General features: G+C 40.0%; 1 protein-coding gene across 3 annotated transcripts in view; it reads left to right on the top strand.

Moving 5' to 3' along the window:
• Positions 1-21,087, top strand: part of NOL4 (nucleolar protein 4) — a 173,110-nt gene that overhangs the window by 77,057 nt on the left and 74,966 nt on the right. For all 3 annotated transcript variants that reach the window (XM_032223026.1, XM_032223025.1, XM_032223024.1), the window contains exons 3-4: positions 7,176-7,287; positions 11,864-11,976. In XM_032223026.1, the coding sequence (XP_032078917.1) occupies positions 7,176-7,287; positions 11,864-11,976 (225 nt within the window). The remainder of the gene's footprint in view (positions 1-7,175; positions 7,288-11,863; positions 11,977-21,087) is intronic.

Below are 21,087 nucleotides of genomic sequence, written 5' to 3'. Positions count from 1 at the left end.
ATGCCCAGATTGCGGGCCCTCTCTTAGGGGGCTAAAAGGAAAGAGGAGAAGGGATGGAAGGGAGGTAGGGAAGAATAGGGGGATTGTGTTGCCTGCCTGTAGTCATTCTGTTTCTGTGATTAGGTAAGGAAATATCTCTGAAATAATGACCCAATGGGTCAAGGGTGTTATGACTAAAAGTATTTAATACGTGAGGATACAGAGAAGATGATGTTTTCTCATTCATAAATATATTTTGTGCCATGCTATGAGAGCTATTTTTGATAGGCATCCAAAATTTATTACTTTCTGCCCAAAGTTCCAGCAGAATACTTCCCCCTATTCCCACCACCACCACAAATACCCTGTGATACAGGTTGATAGAAGTTGAGGTAACTGGCCTAAAGTCACTCAGTTTGCTCCATGGCTGAGGGTGGTCTTGAAGCTAAGTCTCCTTTGTGCAATCCAATGCTTTCTCCAGGCACTATACTATTAAGTTCTAGTGTATGAAATGTATATCAGCTTCACAGTTTAACTCTTTTGTTTTCCAAATAAAATTCTATCCTACCTGAATGAATTATGAACTCAATACAATTTTTGATTAAAATAAATGAAGCATCCCCCAAAATACATGTTGCTAATGAATCCACAAGAATGCTTCATTAATTTCAATGCCCTAAATGTTTGAATATATTAGTGAAGTTAACTAATGCGTACAGACTATTTTCACTCTTAATTTTATGTACTGGTTCAGTCTGTCTGGCAGCAACATGGCAGTGTCCAATATAATTATTTATTGTTGAAAGTAGAACTAAGTAGAACTAAACACTATGTTGAATGGGGGCTTCCGTGCATAGCAATCCATGGGGTGGGCAAGATGGGGAGTGATCAAGTACATATCTTAATATTGTGATACTAGGTCTGTCCCTTATGCACAGTGCACAATGGAACATTATGATGTGTATATAAAATGAAAGTACTTCTGTTGTGATGTTTAGAGGATTTTGATATCATGGTTTGGAATGAATACCTATATTGAAACATATATTGAAATAACTAGCAATAGCAATAGCATTTAGACATATACTACCACAATGCTTTACAGCATTCTCTAAGCAGTTTACAGAGTCAGAATATTGTCCCCAGTAATCTGAGTCCTCATTTTACTGACCTGAGAAGGATGGAAGGCTGAGTCAACCTTGAGTTAGTGAGATTCGAACTGCTGAACTTCTGGTAGTTATCGGCAGAATTATCCTGCAATACCACATTCTAATTACTGCAACACCAGTTCTGTTCCTTAAAAAAGTAATTTCTTTGCTATATTGGATTTTAATCATGACAGATTGAGATGCAATTATATTGTCCCTTTTTCTATCCAGAGCATCTTCTGGAAGGATGAGGTCATCTGTATTCTTTATTTAAATGCTAATGCATCTGAATTTATCATGTTATTCTCATAGTAAGGTTAACTTTGCAAAGCTACCTTCACTAGGTTATATTTGTTGCTTAATTTAAAATCTATTAAATGGTGTGGATTCACTTACACAAAGGAGCAATGAAGCAAAGGAGTGGCATCTGACACAGTGGTTACTCTTAAAAGTAGCTGCACTTTCTCCTCCTATTGTCTAAAATTGACATGCAATTAACAAAGTATTATCAAAAGGCAAAATTGGGGACAGAATAAAAACAGTGGCAAAAGAATAGAACTATAACAGATAAATGCAAATATTTTGGGCATATGAACAAAATACATTTTGGAAACATCATCTAAGTATTTATTATTTTCTCATTTTTTTGTCATAAGCAAAAATGATTTTATTAACATTATTATTGTAACTTAAGAATGAAGACAGAGGCTCTGGTTCGGTAACTCTATAACCAATTTAATATAACAGTAACTATTAACGAAGTATCTAAGGAAGACCGGCTGTGAGCACGGTAGAAACAATTGTAACAAAGATTAGACCGGTAGTCTGTGGAGAAGAAGCAGTGAAGCAGTTCCAGGTAGACTGGTATGTTCGGCTGCCAGTTGAAGAATCAGTTGACAGTTGGAAGAGCCTGCCTTTTATATACCAGCAGCTCGGCAACTGACAGGCGCGTCTGATTGGCTAAGATGCGCCTGGCTGCTACTGAGCTGTCATTCGTAACTGTGAGGACTTTCTTTCAGTATACAACACTTCTTCCCCCCCAGCTGTGCGCATGCTTGATGTTTGCGCACGTGTATTCTTCTAAATAGGCAGGAGAACGGCGGACACGCCCCGAACGCCGCAATTGGATTGCAGGTGGATCCTCAAGAAGACGTCCCTGTCTGAGCTCCTCCCTTCAGGGAGTGAAGCTCCAGGTGACGTCTGATGGTCCTGAATCCCTGAGTGGAAAATTGCAACTGTATGGTAAGCTGGGTGAAGGGGGCGCGGCCGAGGATGGTGTCGGATTGTAGGCAGCCTCTGAGTGGGTTGGACTAGTGCTATATTGACCTAAGGGGTTTGCGAGAACGGATTGAGAAGGAATAACTAACTCATCAGGGTTTTCTCCCCTCGATGATAACAATGTGCTAGGCTGGCCTGAATTGGAGAAGGCTGGAGTGTTTTGATTATTAAATTGCGATTGCGGTTTCAGGGCTGGCCGAGCTGCGTCTACGCCAGACCCTTGCATGTCGGCTTGAGGAGTAGATCCGGATGCCTTTCATTGCCTTAACTGATCCAGGTGCCTCCTCCAGGTGGATCCATCTGGTATTCGAGCCCTGTAGGAAACGGGTCCTGTTACTTCAGTGATAACTGCAGGAACCCATCTAGTTTCCCCTCCGTAATTCCTAGCTCAAACTAGGTCCCCTGGCTTGAAAGTGCGGGAGGGAGTTGGATGCCCCAGGTTGCCAGACTGAATTCCTGAATAGACGGGATGCAATCTATCCAGGGTGGTCCGCAGGCGCCTGCCCATCAGCATCTCCGCAGGGCTTTTCTGTGTCAGGGGGCAGGGAGTGGAATGCTGTGCCAGTAAGTACGCATCCACCCTTGCCTGCCAGTCCCCTCGGTTTAGCCGGCCCAAAGCCTCCTTGGCCGATCTAACCGCCCTTTCCGCTCGGCCATTGCTGGCCGGATGGTAAGGGGCAACCAGCGCGTGGCGGACCCCTTGCTCGGCCAGGAAGGTTTGAAACGTTGTGGACGTGAATTGCGGGCCGTTGTCGGACACTACTGTGTCCGGCAACCCATGGGTTGCGAACAAACGTTGCAAAGCTCGCACAGTACTGTCAGATGTGGTGGAGTGCATGAGCAATACTTCCACCCATCGAGAGTACGCGTCCACAACTATGAGAAAGACCTGTCCGTGGAAGGGGCCAGCAAAGTCTAAATGTATTCTTGACCATGGTCCACGAGGCATCTCCCATTCCCGGGAGGGAGAGGAAGGAGGGGATGGTCGGGACTGCTGGCATGTTTCGCATTTGGCGACCCAGGCTTCGATATCAGTATCTAATCCTGGCCACCAAACGAAACTGCGAGCAAGAGCTTTCATTCTGCTGACTCCAGGATGATTTTCATGAAGGCATTGCAAGATCTGTTGTCGGAGGACCGTTGGGATGAACACACGGTCGCCCCACAACAGACAGCCTGAATGAATGGAAAGCTCTAATTGTCTGTTTTTGAAATGTTTGAACTGCGGAGGTAAGGCACCCGCAGGCCAGCCTCTCAGGACCCAATTCAATAGTTGTGACAATGTAGGGTCAGACCGAGAGTGAGCAGCCACGTCTGTAGCTGTCAAAGGCAACTCCAGCTGTGCAATTGCCAGGACTGAAAGGCAAGGAACTGCTTTAACTTCCTTGTCCGGAAGTGGGCAGCGACTAAGGGCATCTGCATGCCCTATTTGCTTGCCCGGATGGTAGCGTAAGGCGTAGGAGTACGCCGCTAAGAACTCCGTCCAGCGGGTCATCCTTGGGGACAGGATAGGAGGGGTCGGCCTATCACCAGCCAGAAGCCCAAGGAGTGGCTTATGATCTGTGAATAGGGTGAAATGCCGCCCATATAAGTAATCATGGAACTTTTTAATTCCTGACACTGCAGCCAGAGCATCCTTGTCAATCTGGCTGTAGTTCCTCTCTGCTGAGGACAGTGTCCGGGAGTAAAAAGCTATGGGAGCTTCTGAGCCATTGGGCAGGACGTGGCTCAGAACAGCCCCCAAACCCACGGGGGAGGCATCACAGGCTAGAGTCAGGGGCATCTTGTCGCTATATTGCACTAAGACTGCCTCTGACGTCAGCAGGGATTTGACAGCTGCGAACGCATGCGCTTCGCGGCTGCCCCATTGCCAAGGTGCGGATTGGTCGAGCAACCGATGTAGCGGCTCGGCTAGTGATGCCTTGTGGGGAATGAAAGGCGCGTAGAAATTTAAAAGCCCCAGGAATGATTGTAGCTGCGCCTTCGATGTAGGAGCAGGAGCGTTCCTGATGACTGCCAATTTAGAAGGGGTAGGGTGGATTCCCTGGGCATCAATTGTGAAACCCAGGAAGTCCACTTGGGGCACAGCAAAGAAACATTTGCTGCGTTTTAATTTGAGTCCCGCGCCCCTGAAATGGTCGAGGACTTTCCTTAATACTTTGATGAGGTCTGAGCGGCTGTTTGCAGCGATCAGGACGTCATCAAAGTACGGTACCACGCCAGGGAGCCCATGGAGCAGCCGCTCCATGAGGCTCTGGAAAATCCCCGGGGCAACGGATACGCCGAATTGGAGGCGGCGACAACGGAAAGCCCCCCGGTGGGTGATGATGGTTTGGGCAGCCGCCGCATCGTCATCCACAGGAAGCTGCTGGTAGGCCTGCGCCATATCCAGTTTGGCGAAAATACAGCCCTGCCCCAAGGAATGGAGCAGGTGCTGCACCACAGGGACTGGATAGGGGTTTGCCTGAAGGCCAAGGTTGATGGTCGACTTATAGTCGGCGCAGATCCTAATGGAGCCGTCGGCCTTCACAGGAATGACAATGGGGGTTTCCCATCGTGAATGGTCGACGGGCTCCAGTATGCCCTGCGCCGAGCTCGGCTTCAACCTTAGGCCTTAAGGCAAAAGGCACCCTGCGGGCCTTCAGTCTGATTGGGGCAACCTGGGGATCCAAGTTGAGGGAAATAGGGCTGCCCTTGTATTGGCCCAGCTGCCCATCGAATATGTCAGCGTAGTCTGACAAGACTGCTGCCACATCAGAAGGCGTGTCCGCAATGAAATGAATTCCCTGTAGGGAAAGACCCAATGGGGTAAACCATTCTAACCCTAAAATTGAGGGTAAGGGTTTCAGGACAATTAATGCAGGTAAAATGGCGCAATGCCTGCCATATGAAACCCTTAAGTCGTAGGAGCCGAGAATGGCAATGTTGGATCCCTGATAATCCCTTAGGATGGCATCAGGGGGTGACAGATGGCAGCGTTTTACATGGGGGCACAACAGGGAAAATTTGTCCCAAGACAGTAGCGATTTGGAGGATCCGGAGTCCACTTCCATTTTGCATGGTTGACCTTCAATCAGTGGGGTGATAAAGATTTTGTCCGTACCCTCTGAGGATGAGTTGATTGAGATGTCAGGAAGAGGCGAGGAATCTTGAGTGACGTTAAAACAGTCTTCTTGTCGCTGTGTAGGCTTGTGGGGCTGAGAACTTCTTGGAGGAGGTGGAGGACCATAAGGTGGCGGTGGTTCAATAGCTGCAGCAGGAACAGGCAGGGAGGCTCTGCAGACTTGGGCTAGGTGTCCCTTCTTCCCGCAGCGGCGGCAAACCGCTGCCTTAAAGGGACAGGTCGCTCGGGCGTGCGCTCCGCCGCAGCCAAGGCAGGTAGAAGAGCTTGCAAGAGGCCGGCTGATGGCTTGAGTTGAACGAGGTTGCTGATGGCGGGGCTGTGCCCCAAGTCTGTCCACTTGGAATTGGCATAAGTGATCTGGCAGAAGAGCGAGTTCATCAATGAGATTTGTGATGTAAGATGGTTGTTGCAGAGGAGGCGGTGCCAAAACGGTTGAGGCTTGCGCGGCGGGTAAACCGCCAGTAACTGTCAATTGCGCGAGGTAGCGTTCGATTTCAGTTGATGAGGAATCTGCTAACTCTGCGGTGCGAGCCTCATCTATAGCGTATATCAATGTGACTTTAGGCTTACCTAAAAGTCTGCGCCTAAGGAAAATGTCTTTCAGGCCACAGACAAACTGTTCTGCTAGGTTTGCTTCCAAATCAGGAAACTCGCATTGCGCTGCGGCGACTCGCAGAGCCTGCAGAAATTGATTAACTGTTTCTGAAGGCTTTTGAACACGCCTGCGGTACGCAAAACGTCTTGCAATTTGCGAGGGAGTAGGAGCATAATACGCCTGGAGATTGTCCGTTAGCTCCTGCCAGGATAGGTCGTAAACTGCTCTTGGAGCGGCAAAAGACCTTACGGTGGCAAACATCTCTGGACCACAAGCAGTTAGGAAAAAACCACATTTTCTTGCTTGCGAGTAGCCCTGACGGTTATTCGCAATCAGGAAGCATTCAAATCTTTCAAGGAACGCTTCCCACGTCTCACTTCCCACCCCAAAAGGGGCAAAAGTTGGCATGCCAGCCATTACAAGGGAAAAGAAAAAAAAATAAAGAATTACTTGGTTTGAAGAGAAGTGTCTGTTGAATTTTCTTCTGGTTACAGGTCCCCAGTCCTCGTCGCCAGTATTGTAACTTAAGAATGAAGACAGAGGCTCTGGTTTGGTAACTCTGTAACCAATTTAATATAACAGTAACTATTAACGAAGTATCTAAGGAAGACCGGCTGTGAGCACGGTAGAAACAATTGTAACAAAGATTAGACCGGTAGTCTGTGGAGAAGAAGCAGCGAAGCAGTTCCAGGTAGACTGGTATGTTCGGCTGCCAGTTGAAGAATCAGTTGACAGTTGGAAGAGCCTGCCTTTTATATACCAGCAGCTCGGCAACTGACAGGCGCGTCTGATTGGCTAAGACGCGCCTGGCTGCTACCGAGCTGTCATTCGTAACTGTGAGGACTTTCTTTCAGTATACAACAATTATGTCTTGATTTGGTAGTCCAAGTAAACTGCTATTGCTTGAAATTCAATGTTCTATTCAGGCATACTTTATTGGATTTTCAGGAATTATGATATCATACACTTTATTTAGAAATATAATGATGTTCCATTAAATCATACCCACTCAACTTATATCTTAATGCCTATATTTCATTATTCATTTCAGATTTCAGAGACCTATGCCTTTCTACCAAGAGAAGCAGTGACACGATTCCTAATGAGCTGCTCAGAGTGCCAGAAAAGAATGCATTTAAACCCAGATGGAGCTGATCATAAAGGTAGGCTTAGTGCCAAATAATGAGATGTAAAGCATTTTATTCATAGTCCATTTATATTTTCCTGATTTAAATAAAGACTCATAAAAATTGTACACTAGAATGATTGAAACATTCATATCAACTTATTTCTACATATACTATATTGTATGTCTCCAAAATTCTCTTAAAGGGTTATATGTAATACCATGTATGCTGTTATATAGCCACAATAAGGGAAATAATTTTTTTTTCTTCTGTTCAATCATGCCCAATTCTTGGAGACTGCCTGGACGAGTCCTTTCAGTTTTCTCAGCAAGGTTTTCCAGAACCGGTTTGCCATTGCCTCCTTCCTAGGGCTGAGATAAAATGAGTGGCCCAAGGTCACTCATATACAGGCAGGACTAGAAGTCACAGTCTTCTGCTCTCTAGGCTAATCCTTTAACCACTACACCAAGACAGGATAGTTTTCATTCATTTTATTTGTACATAAAATAATGTCTTTTCTAAAATGATATATAATAACTGTCCTCTATGGGTGTAATAAGATGATGTGTGAAAATTGAATGCATAATTGTTTTCAGCTAAACCCGCCCCTTAGTGTTATGATAGTGGGGGAAAGGATCTGGTGAGTATAAGGTATGCAGTCCTGAGATCCTGGAGGATGGTACAGTCTGAATCTAACAAATGAAATGTCAATGATTTATGGTGGGTTAAAAAACAGATAAACTCTAGGCTGGATACAAGCCAAACATAAATAACATATTCTGAAATGAAAAACTCTACTTCCTCTCCTCTCCACCTCTCCATGCATCTATATAAGTCTTCTATTAAGTATGAAATATACATAAATAAGTACTCTTAAATTACATTTGAATTGTAGAAGGAAGGTTCTTTCTCACAGAGAGAAAACTCATAGATCTCATAGAAACATAAGAATATTGAGGGGAGGCAAAAGTGAGACAATTTTCTCAGATCAGCTAGTTACCCTGATTGTATGACTGATTTTATGCCATCAAGTTGCTATTGATTCTTAGCGACACAGATGTCCTCCATGATGATTTGCCTCTAACCTGGTCTTCAATTCTTCCATGGTTCCTACCCCTGAAACATGCCTAAATATTGTTTGCTGCCATTCTGCGTTATTCACTGGCTTATTCTCTAGCATACTTAGTGGGGTTTTGAGATAAAACAACAAGGTTAAAATGCAGAAAAGGGATAAGAAATACTAGTCATAAGACAAAATATAGCTAAATCTAATTTTCCCCTGTTCACTTTACCTTTCCATATTTATCTATCATGTGCAAGAAACCAGGTAGAATTCAAAAGTACTGCAAGTTTGTTCCAAACAATATATAACAAGAATCTGATCTACTAATGGTCAAGGCATATTGACACCAGATACCAGTTCAACAGACTTCCAAGATCTCTTTCAGGGGTGTCGGGATTCCAGATCTCAGACTGTTGATGCTTTTGACCCCACCTTAGGCTCAGCCTGGTCATCTCCTACATTATCTTTGGAAATTATCCTAGCTTTCATTGTGTTCATACCAGTTCATTCATTGCATTTTGTTTTCAGATCTTTCATCTTTAATTTTTGAGGATCACTGAAGCATAATTCTTGGCCTATCCCTTGCTCACTATCCATTCACTTTTCTCGATGTCGCTCACCTTGGTGCTGAATCACAGCATTCATAAGCCATTATTTTTCCATTGCACTGAAATTACTTTATGTTTCCCTTGACATAACCAATTCTTATTCCATTTAACAAAATGTTCAGAACATGCTGTTATAGTTATAAACTAATAAAATATTGAATTCCCAAAAGAAGCATGCTGCTATATTCATTTTTGCTCATTTTTGACAAACACTCACACCTTACATTATGTCACAAACTACACATTATTTTTCTATTTGCATTTCAGTACCTTTACATTTCTCTATTTATTTCCCCATATTTAATATTCTATTAAAATATAGGAATTAATTCATTTACTATAATTTGTAACTAGTTTGCTTCATCTTCCCCATAAAAAACAATTGTGTTGGTATTTGATAATTAATTTTCAGATCCATATTCACATTATATTATTATTGTGGGAAAGCAGGGGATGAAACATTTGGTGTTTATCTCAGAAGAGGCAATTCAGTGAAAGACTGTCCCTTAAGTAATATTACTGAGTTTATAAACCAATTCTTGCCATTTTCATAGCATTAAAAATCTATATTGTTTTTGCTTCCTTATGTTGCCAGCCATGAGGGTCTTGACAACAATGTTGAAAACTTGTTTGCCACTCCATCCTTCCCAGTTTCCTTTTGGGGAGAAGATCAAAACAAAGTAAGAGATGATGAGTTCTCTCTATCATGCTTGCTTCTCTCCATCACCTATTGCTATCCTATTCTATCCTATCATTTTTTTTGTATTAATGGACTCACCTCTTCGTTTTTTTCTTTCTTTCACTATTTACATTACCAAAAAGGCCTTTTGGTTCCTTTTAGCTTCTCCATGTGAGTCTAAGTTACTTTTGCACTTTAGCCTTCCAACTTTATTTCAGTAGCTATTTGCTGATTACTGATTCAGTTGCTTGGTGATTATAGCCACCTTCTATTTCCTCAATATGTCTTTCTAACACTTAGTTCACCTAAAAGCCTGCTGCGCAATATCTAAAATGTCCATTTTTTTCTCATTGAAAAGGTGTGTAACTATAATTCTAGTAATGTGTTTTTGAGAAATTCCTTACACAAGTTCTTACACAATCTTGGATCTCAGAATTTTTTCTCATGGGATCCTGCTTATTACTTCTCTGGAATTACTTTTTCTGAAACATATTGTGCACCAATTTCTCTTTCTGTAGTATCTATCTTGAATCTAAAGATGATATGGTCATTTCTTCCCAAAAATCCCATTCCTAGGAAGGTTGATCCTCCTGTTCTTGTCTTCAGTCTTATGAAACATGAAACAGTCAGCAAGACTACTGAGAAATTTTGGAACTTTGGTGAACCTGGTTTTCCAACAAATATCTGGGTTGTTAAAGTTTTCTTTATTACTATGTCTGTCATCCCTGAAAATTCTTATAACTAGTCCAGGAGTGCTTTATCTGGAGGTTGATGGTGTACAGAAGTTGTCTCGGCACTTCTCAATAATACCTTCTTGTTTCCTGCCTTGTGTTTTTATCCAGAACTTCTTAGACTTTGGCACTGAAATTTCTGGATCTCAATATCTGAATGCACTCCCTTCATGTATAATGCCACTCCTTCACTTTTGTTTGGTCTTTTGAATAAATTATATCTTTCAAAGTTATATCATCATCAGATGAGCCATAGATATGGACCTCGGGCAATCTCATAGCCTTGATCAATGTAGGCCAGGGGTGTCAAACTCGATTTCATTGAGGGCCGCATTAGGGTTGTGTTTGACTTCAGGGGGGCAGTGTGGGCATGGACAGGTGAGCATGTTCAGCTTGACATCACTCCTGTTGGCGGCACCTGTGGTGGCTCGAGTGTTCTGCCAGTGAAAGGGGGCTCCTGAGCTCTGTTTTCAGCTTCTGCAGCCTCCTGCAACCCTCTGCTAGTGAAAATGATGCTTGGGAGGACCGCGTACAGCCTTCCCAAGCTCTGTCTTCACCAGCAAAGGATCGCAGAAGGCCGCAGCAGCCAAAAACTGGAGCTCAAGAGCCCATTTTCACTGGCAGAAGCACCAAAGGCCAGTCATTCACTGTTTCCAAGGCAGCCCTGTGGGCCAGATCTAAGTACCCTGTGGGGCAGATCTGGCCCCCAGGCCTTGAGTTTGACACCCCTGAGTAGGCCTTTGCATAATATATTTTGAAAGGTGCAGAAAAGGGAAGATGTAGAATGTAAAATGGTATTTGCCTTCATATAACATGGCACATGCTCCTTTCTGTGCTAATCATACAGCTGATATCATTCAATTTGGGCATATTTTGTTAAAATGTGTGGAAGTATAACAAAAGTCCTTTTACAAGACAATAATTAAATACATGCAATGTGCTGCCACACTTTTTGGATGCATTGTCATTTAACTACATATCTTGAATGTAGCGTTTTTTCTGAAATTAAAGTCAGCATTAGTGAGACAGGAGGCTGCCTAAAATCCTATTCAGGCTATCTTGAACCAGTGGTGGGTTTCTACAGGTTTGGCCTGGTTCGGCTGAACTGGTAGTGGTTTGGTGGCCTGGGTTGCTGGAACCGGCAGCGACCCAGGCATGCCACGCCCCTGAACTGGTTCTCTGGGCGGTGCCATCTTATTTTTGCTTCAGTGTGCCCACAAGCAAACCTGCAGTAGTGACTGCCAGAACCCACCCCTGCCTTGAACTCCATTATGAAGAAAAGTGATACTTATGTAATTAATTATGGGGTTTTCATTGCACCTCTTGCAAATATTTCTATATAAAATATATCAATATATTTTAAATTGTCATGTAAAAGTTTGTAGTTATGAAGACATTTTTATAATCCCCATGGAGTTTATCAAGTTGCAGTTACTGAGTAATTTTTCCTAAAGTGGAGATATCTGTTTGCAATTAATTTGTTTATAGAACCTTATAATTATCACATTATAATATATTCTAATTCTTTCAGATAATGGAAAACCTCCAACATTGGTGACAAGCATGATTGATTATAATATGCCAATCACAATGGCCTACATGAAGCATATGAAGCTGCAGCTATTAAATTCCCAACCAGATGAGGTAAATATTTTGTTTGTTCATATTAATAATAATTATATTCAAATTACATTCAGGTTTGGACTTGGGTTAAGAGTTTTTCTTTTTAATGCAATTTGATTTTTCCAAATGGAAAATATGGTAAACATGCAAATTTTAAAAGAAAAACCTATTACACAGAGTTCATAAATGTATAGATAGGTAATATTTTAGATAATTTTGCTAACTGAACAGTTTGTATCATTAGCTACTGTCCAAATAATGGGGGAAATATGGTAAGCAACATGATAGGATATTTTTCTTCATCGTGTTATTGGTTGTCTTGAAAGGAATCAAGAAAGTTTAAAAGCAATAAATTGTCTCTGAACATTTGACTATCTTGACTACTTGGAAAAATTGAATGACAGGGTTAGAAATAAGAATAATAAATTTGTCTCTTACCTATAAATTGTGGAGAGAGACATATATATGAGCAAAGTTGATGAGATGGCACTCACTGAACTGTCTCAGTGTTTCTCAAATGTGACTACTTGAAGATGTGTGGATTTCAACTCCCAGAATTCCCAAGTAAGCATTCTTGCCAGGGAATTCTGGGAATTGAAGTTCACACATTTTAAGTTGCTAAGGTTGAGAAATGGCAAATATACATAAAAGAAGAAAATAGACAAAAAAGAAATATATAAAGCAACTTATAGAAAACCAAGACCAATCATTGCCTCCTTAGGCAGCATAGATTAAGAATAGGGGAGTTCATAATAAAGCCTCCTGAACTCAATTTTCTGCTTTACCCAACCTAAGATATTTTACTTTTTAAAAAAACATTCACCATTTTAAAAGAAAACAGTCTGAAGAAAAATTGGGAAACCTTTCCCTTTGATCTAATTAATAATTTGCTTCTACTCTATAAAAGTATAAAATAAAGTCAAAAGAATATGCTAATTGGTTCTCTTCCAAGCTACCGTGTTTCCCTGAAAATAAGACGGGGTCTTATTTTCTTTTGACTCCCGAAATAAGCACTTGGCCTTATTTTCGGGGAGGTCTTATTATTTATGAGGTGCAGGAGAAGGCGAGCTTGGTCACTTCATGGCTGCTGCTGTGTAGCAATATTTTTGGGGAGGGCTTATTATCCAGAGAGGTCTTATTTTCGGGGAAACAGGGTAATTCTAAGCCATTCACCAGAGCATAACCATCAATAAAATGAGGAAGGGGAAAAGAACAGCATATTATTTGATCTGTTGATCTTCTACACTCCTCTTAAAAGGTTGCTGTTAATTGTAATAGTATTTCTCTTAGAAGCTCTAAGAATTTAAATTTTTTTAAAATTTTTATTTCTCATATATACATTCACAATTATATAATCTCATAACTGTTGTTAATAATATGTATTTATAACAATTTTTCTCCCCTACAATTGACAATATAATTGAGATTGCTTTCTTACCATCCCATACACCCATCTTATTTTACAACAATCCTACTTCTTCTTCCTTCCCTCCTTCCTTCCCTCCTTTCTTCTCTCCTTCTCTCCTTCCTTCCCTCCTTCCTTCCCTCCTTTCTTCTCTCCTTCTCTCCGTCCCTCCTTCCTTCCCTCCTTCCTTCCCTCCTTCCTTCCCTCCTTTCTTCTCTCCTTCCTTCCCTCCTTCCTTCCCTCCTTCTCTCCTTCTCTCCTTCCTTCCTTCCCTCCTTCCTTCCCTCCTTGCTTCCCTCCCTCCTTCCTTCCCTCCTTCTTTTCCTCCTTCCTTTCCCTCCTTTCTTCTCTCCTTCTCTCCTTCCTTCCCTCCTTCCTTCTCTCCTTTCTTCTCTCCTTCCTTCCTCCTCTCCTTTCCCTTCTCTCCTTCCCCTTCCTCTCCTCTGCTCTTCCCCTCTTCTTCCCTTTCCTCCCCTCTCTCCTACTCTTGCATTCCCTCCGTTTCTTCCTCTGCTTTTCCCTCTCTCCTTTTCCTCTCCTTTCTCCCCTCCTTCCTATCTTTCCTTCTACTCCTCTCTCCATCCCCTCTTTCCATTGTTGTGTTTACATATTTTCCTCTTCAGGGGGTGACCTGATTCTTTTTTTTTTCTTAATTGAAGGTTATAAAAAAGGCACGATTTACAAAATACAAAATACAAAAGAGAGACAAAACTCTTTACATATTTACAGCGCAGACGGCGTTGTTCATCTCACATAGTTCATCTCACCTTGCCTAGTATAAGACTAGGTTGCTAATTCCATGCAGGTACTTATAACGGATTTTTCCTATCAGATCATCAACTTTTTCCAACACTGTGGTCTAATGATATTACTTGTAGGTGAATTCTCACCTCTAATACATTTCTTTTCTCATTTGTCACTTAGTCTTTGTGTATTGTATATTTAAGTTGTTGCTTAAGTCATTTTAAGTTAATCAACTATCTCATTTTATATCTTAATTCTCATTGTCTTTCTTATCAAACCATTTGTATAATTTCTCCCAGACTTTGTAGAAGTCTGTGTCTTCTTTTTCGTTAATCAGCATTGTCAATCTATTCATTTCCGCTATTTCTAAAATTTTATTCATAACCATTGTACTAGTGGGGACATTTTCTTTCTTCCAGCACTGCGCATATGCGATCCTTGCCGCCGTCAAGATATGGACGAGTAGATATTGATTAGTTTTAATTATTTTTGGATCTATTATCCCTAATAGAAACATTTCCGGATTGAGGTTTAATTTAATTGACATAATTTCATTCAGCCACCTTAGCATTCACTTCCAATATGTCTTAGCCACCGGACATGTCCACCACATGTGGTAGTAAGTGCCCAGTGTTATTTTGCATTTCCAGCATTTGGCCGATGATTTTGTGGAAATTTTTGCCAGTCTTGTCGGAGAGAGATGCCAGCGGTAGAACATTTTGTAGACATTTTCTTTGTAGGCCGTCGACTTCGTTAATTTCAGGTTCCACTCCCATACCCTTTCCCAGTCATCTAACTCAATTGTGTCGCCGATATTCTGGGCCCAGGTTACCATAACTTCTTTCACTCTTTCTGTTTCCATTTTTCGAATCAGCAAACAGTTATATATTTTCGAGATTAATTTCTTGTCTGGTCCTATTAAAAATTTATCCAATTCCTGGTCCTTGTCCTGAAAGCCAAATTGTGCTAGATCTGATTTGTACTTATTTTGTATTTGAAAGTATGGCCACCAATCAATATTTATTCCCATTTCAGCCAAGTTTTCCCTGGAGTTTAGTCTATTTTGGTTGTCTAACAGTTGTTTATAAATAACATTTTTGTCGAAGTTTATCAGATTTGGGTATATCAGGGCTTCCGTCGGGGATATCCATTTGGGTAGTTGGATATAAAATTTCCTTCTAATTTCAAGCCAATCATTTATCAGTACCCCTCTTAGATGGTGTCTTTTAAAGTAGTTGTGGACTTTGTTTCCCTCACACTATAAGTAATTGTGCCACCCCCATTGCAAGTTGTAACCCTCTATCATTAGGATTCTTTTATTGGTTAACATTACCCACTCCTTTATCCACATTGTTGCTGCTGCTTGGTGGTATGTTTTCCATTCTGGTAGACCCATTCCACCTTGCGTTCTTTTATCTTGAAGATGTTTATATTTAATCCTAGGCTTTTTGCCGTTCCACACAAAGTTTCGTACCGTTTTATCCAAATCATTATAAAAATTTTCTCCTAATTTGACCGGTGCCGTTTGAAATAACTAAAAGTATTTTTGGCAAGACATTCATCTTGATTACTGAGATTCTTCCCATCAATGATATTTGTAGCTTCGACCAATTTTTTAAATCTTTTTGGATGTTTTGTAATAATTTATTATAGTTATCTTCTTTTATAGAAGAACATTTCGCAGATAGCTAAATCCCTAAGTATTTGACCTTTCTGGTTACCTTTATTTCCATTGCTTTCTCTAGTTCTTCTATCAGTTTTTTGGGAAAGTTTTTTATAATCATTTTTGTTTTTTCCTTATTTATTTTTAATCCGGCCACACGCCCAAAATCCTCAATGTCCTTCATTAATTTCGGTCCTGAGGTTAGAGGGTCTTCAACAATAAAGACCATGTTGTCTGCGAAGGCCTGTGTTTTATATTGTTCTTTTTTTATGGTCAAACCCCTAATTTCCTGATTTAATCTTATCTGGTTTAGAAGCACCTCTAACGACATAATAAATAATAATGGGGAAAGCGGACAACCTTGTCTAACACCCTTTCCGATTTGTACCCTCTCTGTTAATTCTCCATTAATTATAATATTTGCTAATTGCTGCGAGTATATAGTTTCTATAATCTTAATAAATTTGTCACCGAATTTCATCATTTTTAATTGTGTGATTAAAAAATTCCAGTCTAAATTATCGAATGCTTTCTGCGCATCGACAAAAATTAACGCTAATTGTTTCTCAGATCTTGTTTCATAGAATTCCAGAGTGTTAATTATTATTCTTGTGTTATTCCGAATGTGTCTTTTAGGGAGAAAACCGTTTTGGTCCGAATGAATGTTTTGATTTAATATTATTTTTAATCTTTCCGCCAAAATTGATATAAAAATTTTGTAATCCGCGTTTAGCAAGGATATAGGTCTATAGTTTTGAATTTTACTGCTATCCACCTCTTCTTTTGGTATTAGGGTAATGAAAGCTTCCCCCCAGGATTTTGGGACCTTACCTTTTTGTAGTGCCTCATTAAATAATTCTAATAGTTTGTCTTCTAAAGTGTTTTGGAATTTTTTATAGATTTCCGACGGAAGCCCATCCGGACCAGGTGTTTTATTGTTTTTTTGTTTTTGAATGGCCTTTTTCAATTCCTCTTGTGTAATTTCCTTATCAAGCATCTCTCTCATCTCCTCCGGCAAGGCTGGAAGTTTCTGTTCTATTAAGTATTTTCTAATGTCTTGTTCACTAATTTCATCCGGTTCATATAGTTTCTTATAGTAGTTCTGTACGATCTTTTTCTTTTCCCCTATTTCTTGTTTCAAATTCCCCTCCTCGTCCCTCAGTTGTTTAATAGTTTTTTTTGCATTGTCTTTTCTTATTTTGTGAGCCAACCATCTCCCAGTTTTATTTGCATGTTCAAAGTAGTTCTGCTTCATTCTCTTAATTTTTCGTGCTACTTCCTCTTGAGAAATCAGATTTATTTGATGGTTAATTAAATCTCCTTTTTCCCTGTATTTGATATTGTCTGGCTCTTTCGAAATCAACAGTTCTATCTCTCTCAATTCTTTGTTCAATGTGTTGAGTTTTTCCCTATGCATTTTGTTTCTTCTTGCTATATAAGCTATTGATGTTCCCCTCACGACTGCCTTCATCGTATCCCAGACGTTTTATGTTGATGTCTGCTCTTTACCGTTTTCTTGGAAAAAGTATCCCAATTCTTTTTCTATTGATTGTACAAATTGTTTCTCTTGTAATATGCTCTGGTTTAACGTCCACCTAGATTTTATCTTTTCCTTTCCTTTCCATTGCCATAGAACTGGATGATGGTCGGCCCACTTGTTTGTTAATATTTCAATATTTATTGTATCCATAAGTAGTACCGGGTTTGACCAAACCATATCAATACGTGACCAAGAATTATGTGGTTGAGAGTAGAATGTGTACTGTTGTATCTTATCATTCATTGTTCGCCAGACATCATAGAGGTCTAATTCCTTCACCATATTTGTATAGGCGGTCGGTAATTTCCTTCTGGTGCTTTTCTTGTGTGTACCCTTATAATCCATTTTACTGTCTACTACTGTGTTAAAGTCCCCTAAAATACATATATTTTGCCAATTTATTTCATTTATCCTCTTATGTAAATTTACATAAAATCTTTCTTGTTTTTGGTTTGGGGCATAAATTCCAACTAGTAAGATTTTTTCCCCACCATTCGTTATCTCCACTATTAATATTCTACCCTCTATCTGCATATCTTAATTTTGGGTTTAACCATTCTTTTATATACATCACAATTCCTCTTTTTCTAGTTTGTGCTGATGAACAAAATACTTTTCCTAATTTTGGGCATTCCAACAGATTATTGTATTTCTCTTTAATGTGGGTTTCCTGAAGACAGATTACATCTAACTTTTGTTTTAATAAGTCCAACAGTACACGTTTTCTTTTTAATGTTATGTTAAGACCATTTATATTTGCTGATAGTATATTCGTTTCCCATTCCTCAAATTCTTTACATGTTGTTTGCTTTGAGGGCACCTTTAGATCACCCTTGATCTTGATTCTTCTCTGCCATATCTCTCTCGTTCTCTCGTCTCTCGCTCCTCCAGTTGGGATTCAGTTATAATGTCTTGTTGTCCTCTACTTGAGGTTCCTTCTTTACTAAACCTCTCTTCATCTGCAGTTAAGAGTTCCTGAAATTCTTGAGCTTTCTCCAAAGTATCTATCTGGTATTTCTTTTCCTTCCATGTTACTAGCATTCCTTCCGGAAGGAGCCATTGAAACGGGATTCTATGTCTATTTAGTTGTGAAGAGAGGAAGTTATATTTTCTTCTTTTCTCTCTAACTCTCCGGGGGATCTGCTTCAGAATAAGAATTTCTTTGCCTTTATATGTTAATGAATCCCCTCTTATTGTGTTTAGGATATCCTCTGTCAATTGTCTTCTTAGAACCCTCACCTGGATTTCCCTTGGGAGTCGATGACGTCTCGCGAAACTTGTGTTAATTCTATAAACTTCATCCAATTCATTGATGATCTCGTTTTTGGGTCTGTCAAGTACTAGTCCCAAGATTTCTGCAATCAGTTCCCATAGGTTTTCATCTCTCGTTTCTTCTACATTTTGTAGTCTCAAATAAAATGCTGATCTCTCTAATTCTAGGTGGATGATAGCCTCCTCCAGATTTTTATTTATGGATTCCAGTCTGTCCTCTGTCTTATCTATTCTTTTTTCTGTTATTTCTCCCCTTAACTTCTTTTATTTCCTGTTCATTTCTTGACAAAGCTGCTTGGATAGCCCCTACTCGCTCTTCAATCCTCCCCATATTGTTTTTGACTTCACTCATTTCATTTTTTTACTCCCTCCAGGCCTTTGGTGATGTTTTCATTCATCTTCAAAATTGCTTCCTGTAGAGAGTCCATCGTTACCTCCTGGCCTTGTGAGGTTGAGGCTGTCTTATCTTCCATCAGCCTGCCCTCAGGCGACTTTTCCCTCACCGGAGTGGATAGAAAAGTTTGTTTTTTGCTTCCTTTAGTTAAGGTTGCTATTCTTGTTGCCATTAGTATTAATTTAATTCAGCTATCCCCCTTTGATCTGTAGTTCCAGTACCTTCTAATTGCTGCTAAAGTATTTATACAGTTCTATTGCGTTAATCTATAATCTTTTTAAATAACTTATACTTAATTAATTAATTAATTAATTAATCAATGAGTTAAATATCTAGTCAATAGTGTTAATAGTATAGTTACCCAAATCTCAATATATTGTTCAACAATTAATCAAGCAATCAGTTGAAATTTGATCTACCAGAGGATAATCAGTTATTAATCCATTGATCTAATTGATCCACTATGATGAACACCCAAGAAAAAAAAGATAGTTAAATTAGAGCAGTACTATACAGTAGAACAGTTCTATAGTATCTAAGAGGAGTCCACTAGGGAGGGAGAGTACATTTCAACGTGGATAGTCAAAAGACGGGAGAGGTCAGAGCTCAAGATAGTCATTTCAAAACTCACCCATCAATCACTTCTTGTTGTCAGTGAAATAAAGAAAGAGGCAGGGAGAGAGATGACTTTTTTCCCCCGCCATTCAGTTTTCGCTTTCAAGATGTCGCCCCTCTGTTGTCTCTATTAGTATGTCTCGGCACCCACCTCACCAGAGTTTTAAAGATAATTCAAACCCTCGTGACTCGAAGATCTTCTTCCCTTTTTTTTACACGAGGAGGGCAAATCCAACCATCTTTCTTTCTCTTCACCGTCTCACCCACTGTTAATCCTCCAAACTTAAATATTCAAAAACTCAGTCCTTCTCTCTGAATTTAAATTTATATGAGAAAAAAAATTAGGGAGAAAGTACCTTTTCCCCAACATAGCCAATGTGATCAAATTTGGAATATCTTGTACTTAGTCTAATTCTTACAATCTATATCCACACTAATCTTCAAAAGTAATGAAAGATTTTGAAAGATTTTCACAACAGAGTTTTCCTATTATTCACCTGTGATTCTGTAACGTAACATACATACATACATACATACATACACACACACACACACACACACACACACACACTTTTGAACATATTTTTGTAACATTTATAAATCAGCTTTCCTTAATGTAGATATCAGATGGTAGCACCAAGCCAATTTTGGCTAACCCCTGAAAAAGTTAGCCAGGAAATTCCATGTTATTACTCGGATGGAACACAAAAGGTTGTATGATTACAAGTATCAAATCACTTTATGCTATATTTTCTCATCATAGTTATAATATTTTCATGATGCAGCATGAAAAAATATCTTGCTGAGAGGCTTAAATTGTTAACTATTCCCATTTTTCAGGGAGTAAGAACTATTGAATACAATCAACTCTATTGAGCAGGGATCACCTGTCTAAGTAGACAGAATCAGAAAAGCAGTATATTTACAAACTATAGCTACAGGTCTGAAAAAGATGCTATAATAAACTGCTCTACTGTGTCTACTCTGTATATTAGTGGGACTATAATTGTAGTGTGTTATTGCTGCCTGTAACTGTCCCCATGAACATCTGACTATTTCCTACATAAGTACATTCTATAGTATTTTTTAAAAAAAAATAATGACTGAATATCAACTGCCTGGCTTTCAGCTGGGCATATGTCAAAACTCTGGCAATTAGTGCCAAGATTCTGGAACCATGACTATTATCTCAGGGTGTCAGGTTCTGATACAGGATCTTGCAGAAGTATCCAAGGTTAATACATTATGCTATGTTATTCTCCTTACCTATTATGAATGTATATGATCCTGGAAGATAGGATGATCAGTCTGAATCTGTAACATGACAACAACCAGGAACAGGATTGTAACTAAATGGTTGTGACCTAGTCCTAGTCATAAAAAAATAGTACCATAAACACAGGAGCTACAAAACATTCCCATTATTTTTCATTAGGTGAAATTATTTTTAATTGACTATTTTTTGGTGCGGGGGAAGGATTGCTTCCAATTAGAAGCCT

Source organism: Thamnophis elegans, chromosome 8, assembly GCF_009769535.1.
Source record: "Thamnophis elegans isolate rThaEle1 chromosome 8, rThaEle1.pri, whole genome shotgun sequence".
Classification (NCBI taxonomy): Eukaryota; Metazoa; Chordata; class Lepidosauria; order Squamata; family Colubridae; genus Thamnophis; species Thamnophis elegans.
The sequence above is the reverse complement of the archived record's forward strand: the minus strand, read 5'-3'. Positions and strand labels throughout refer to the sequence as shown.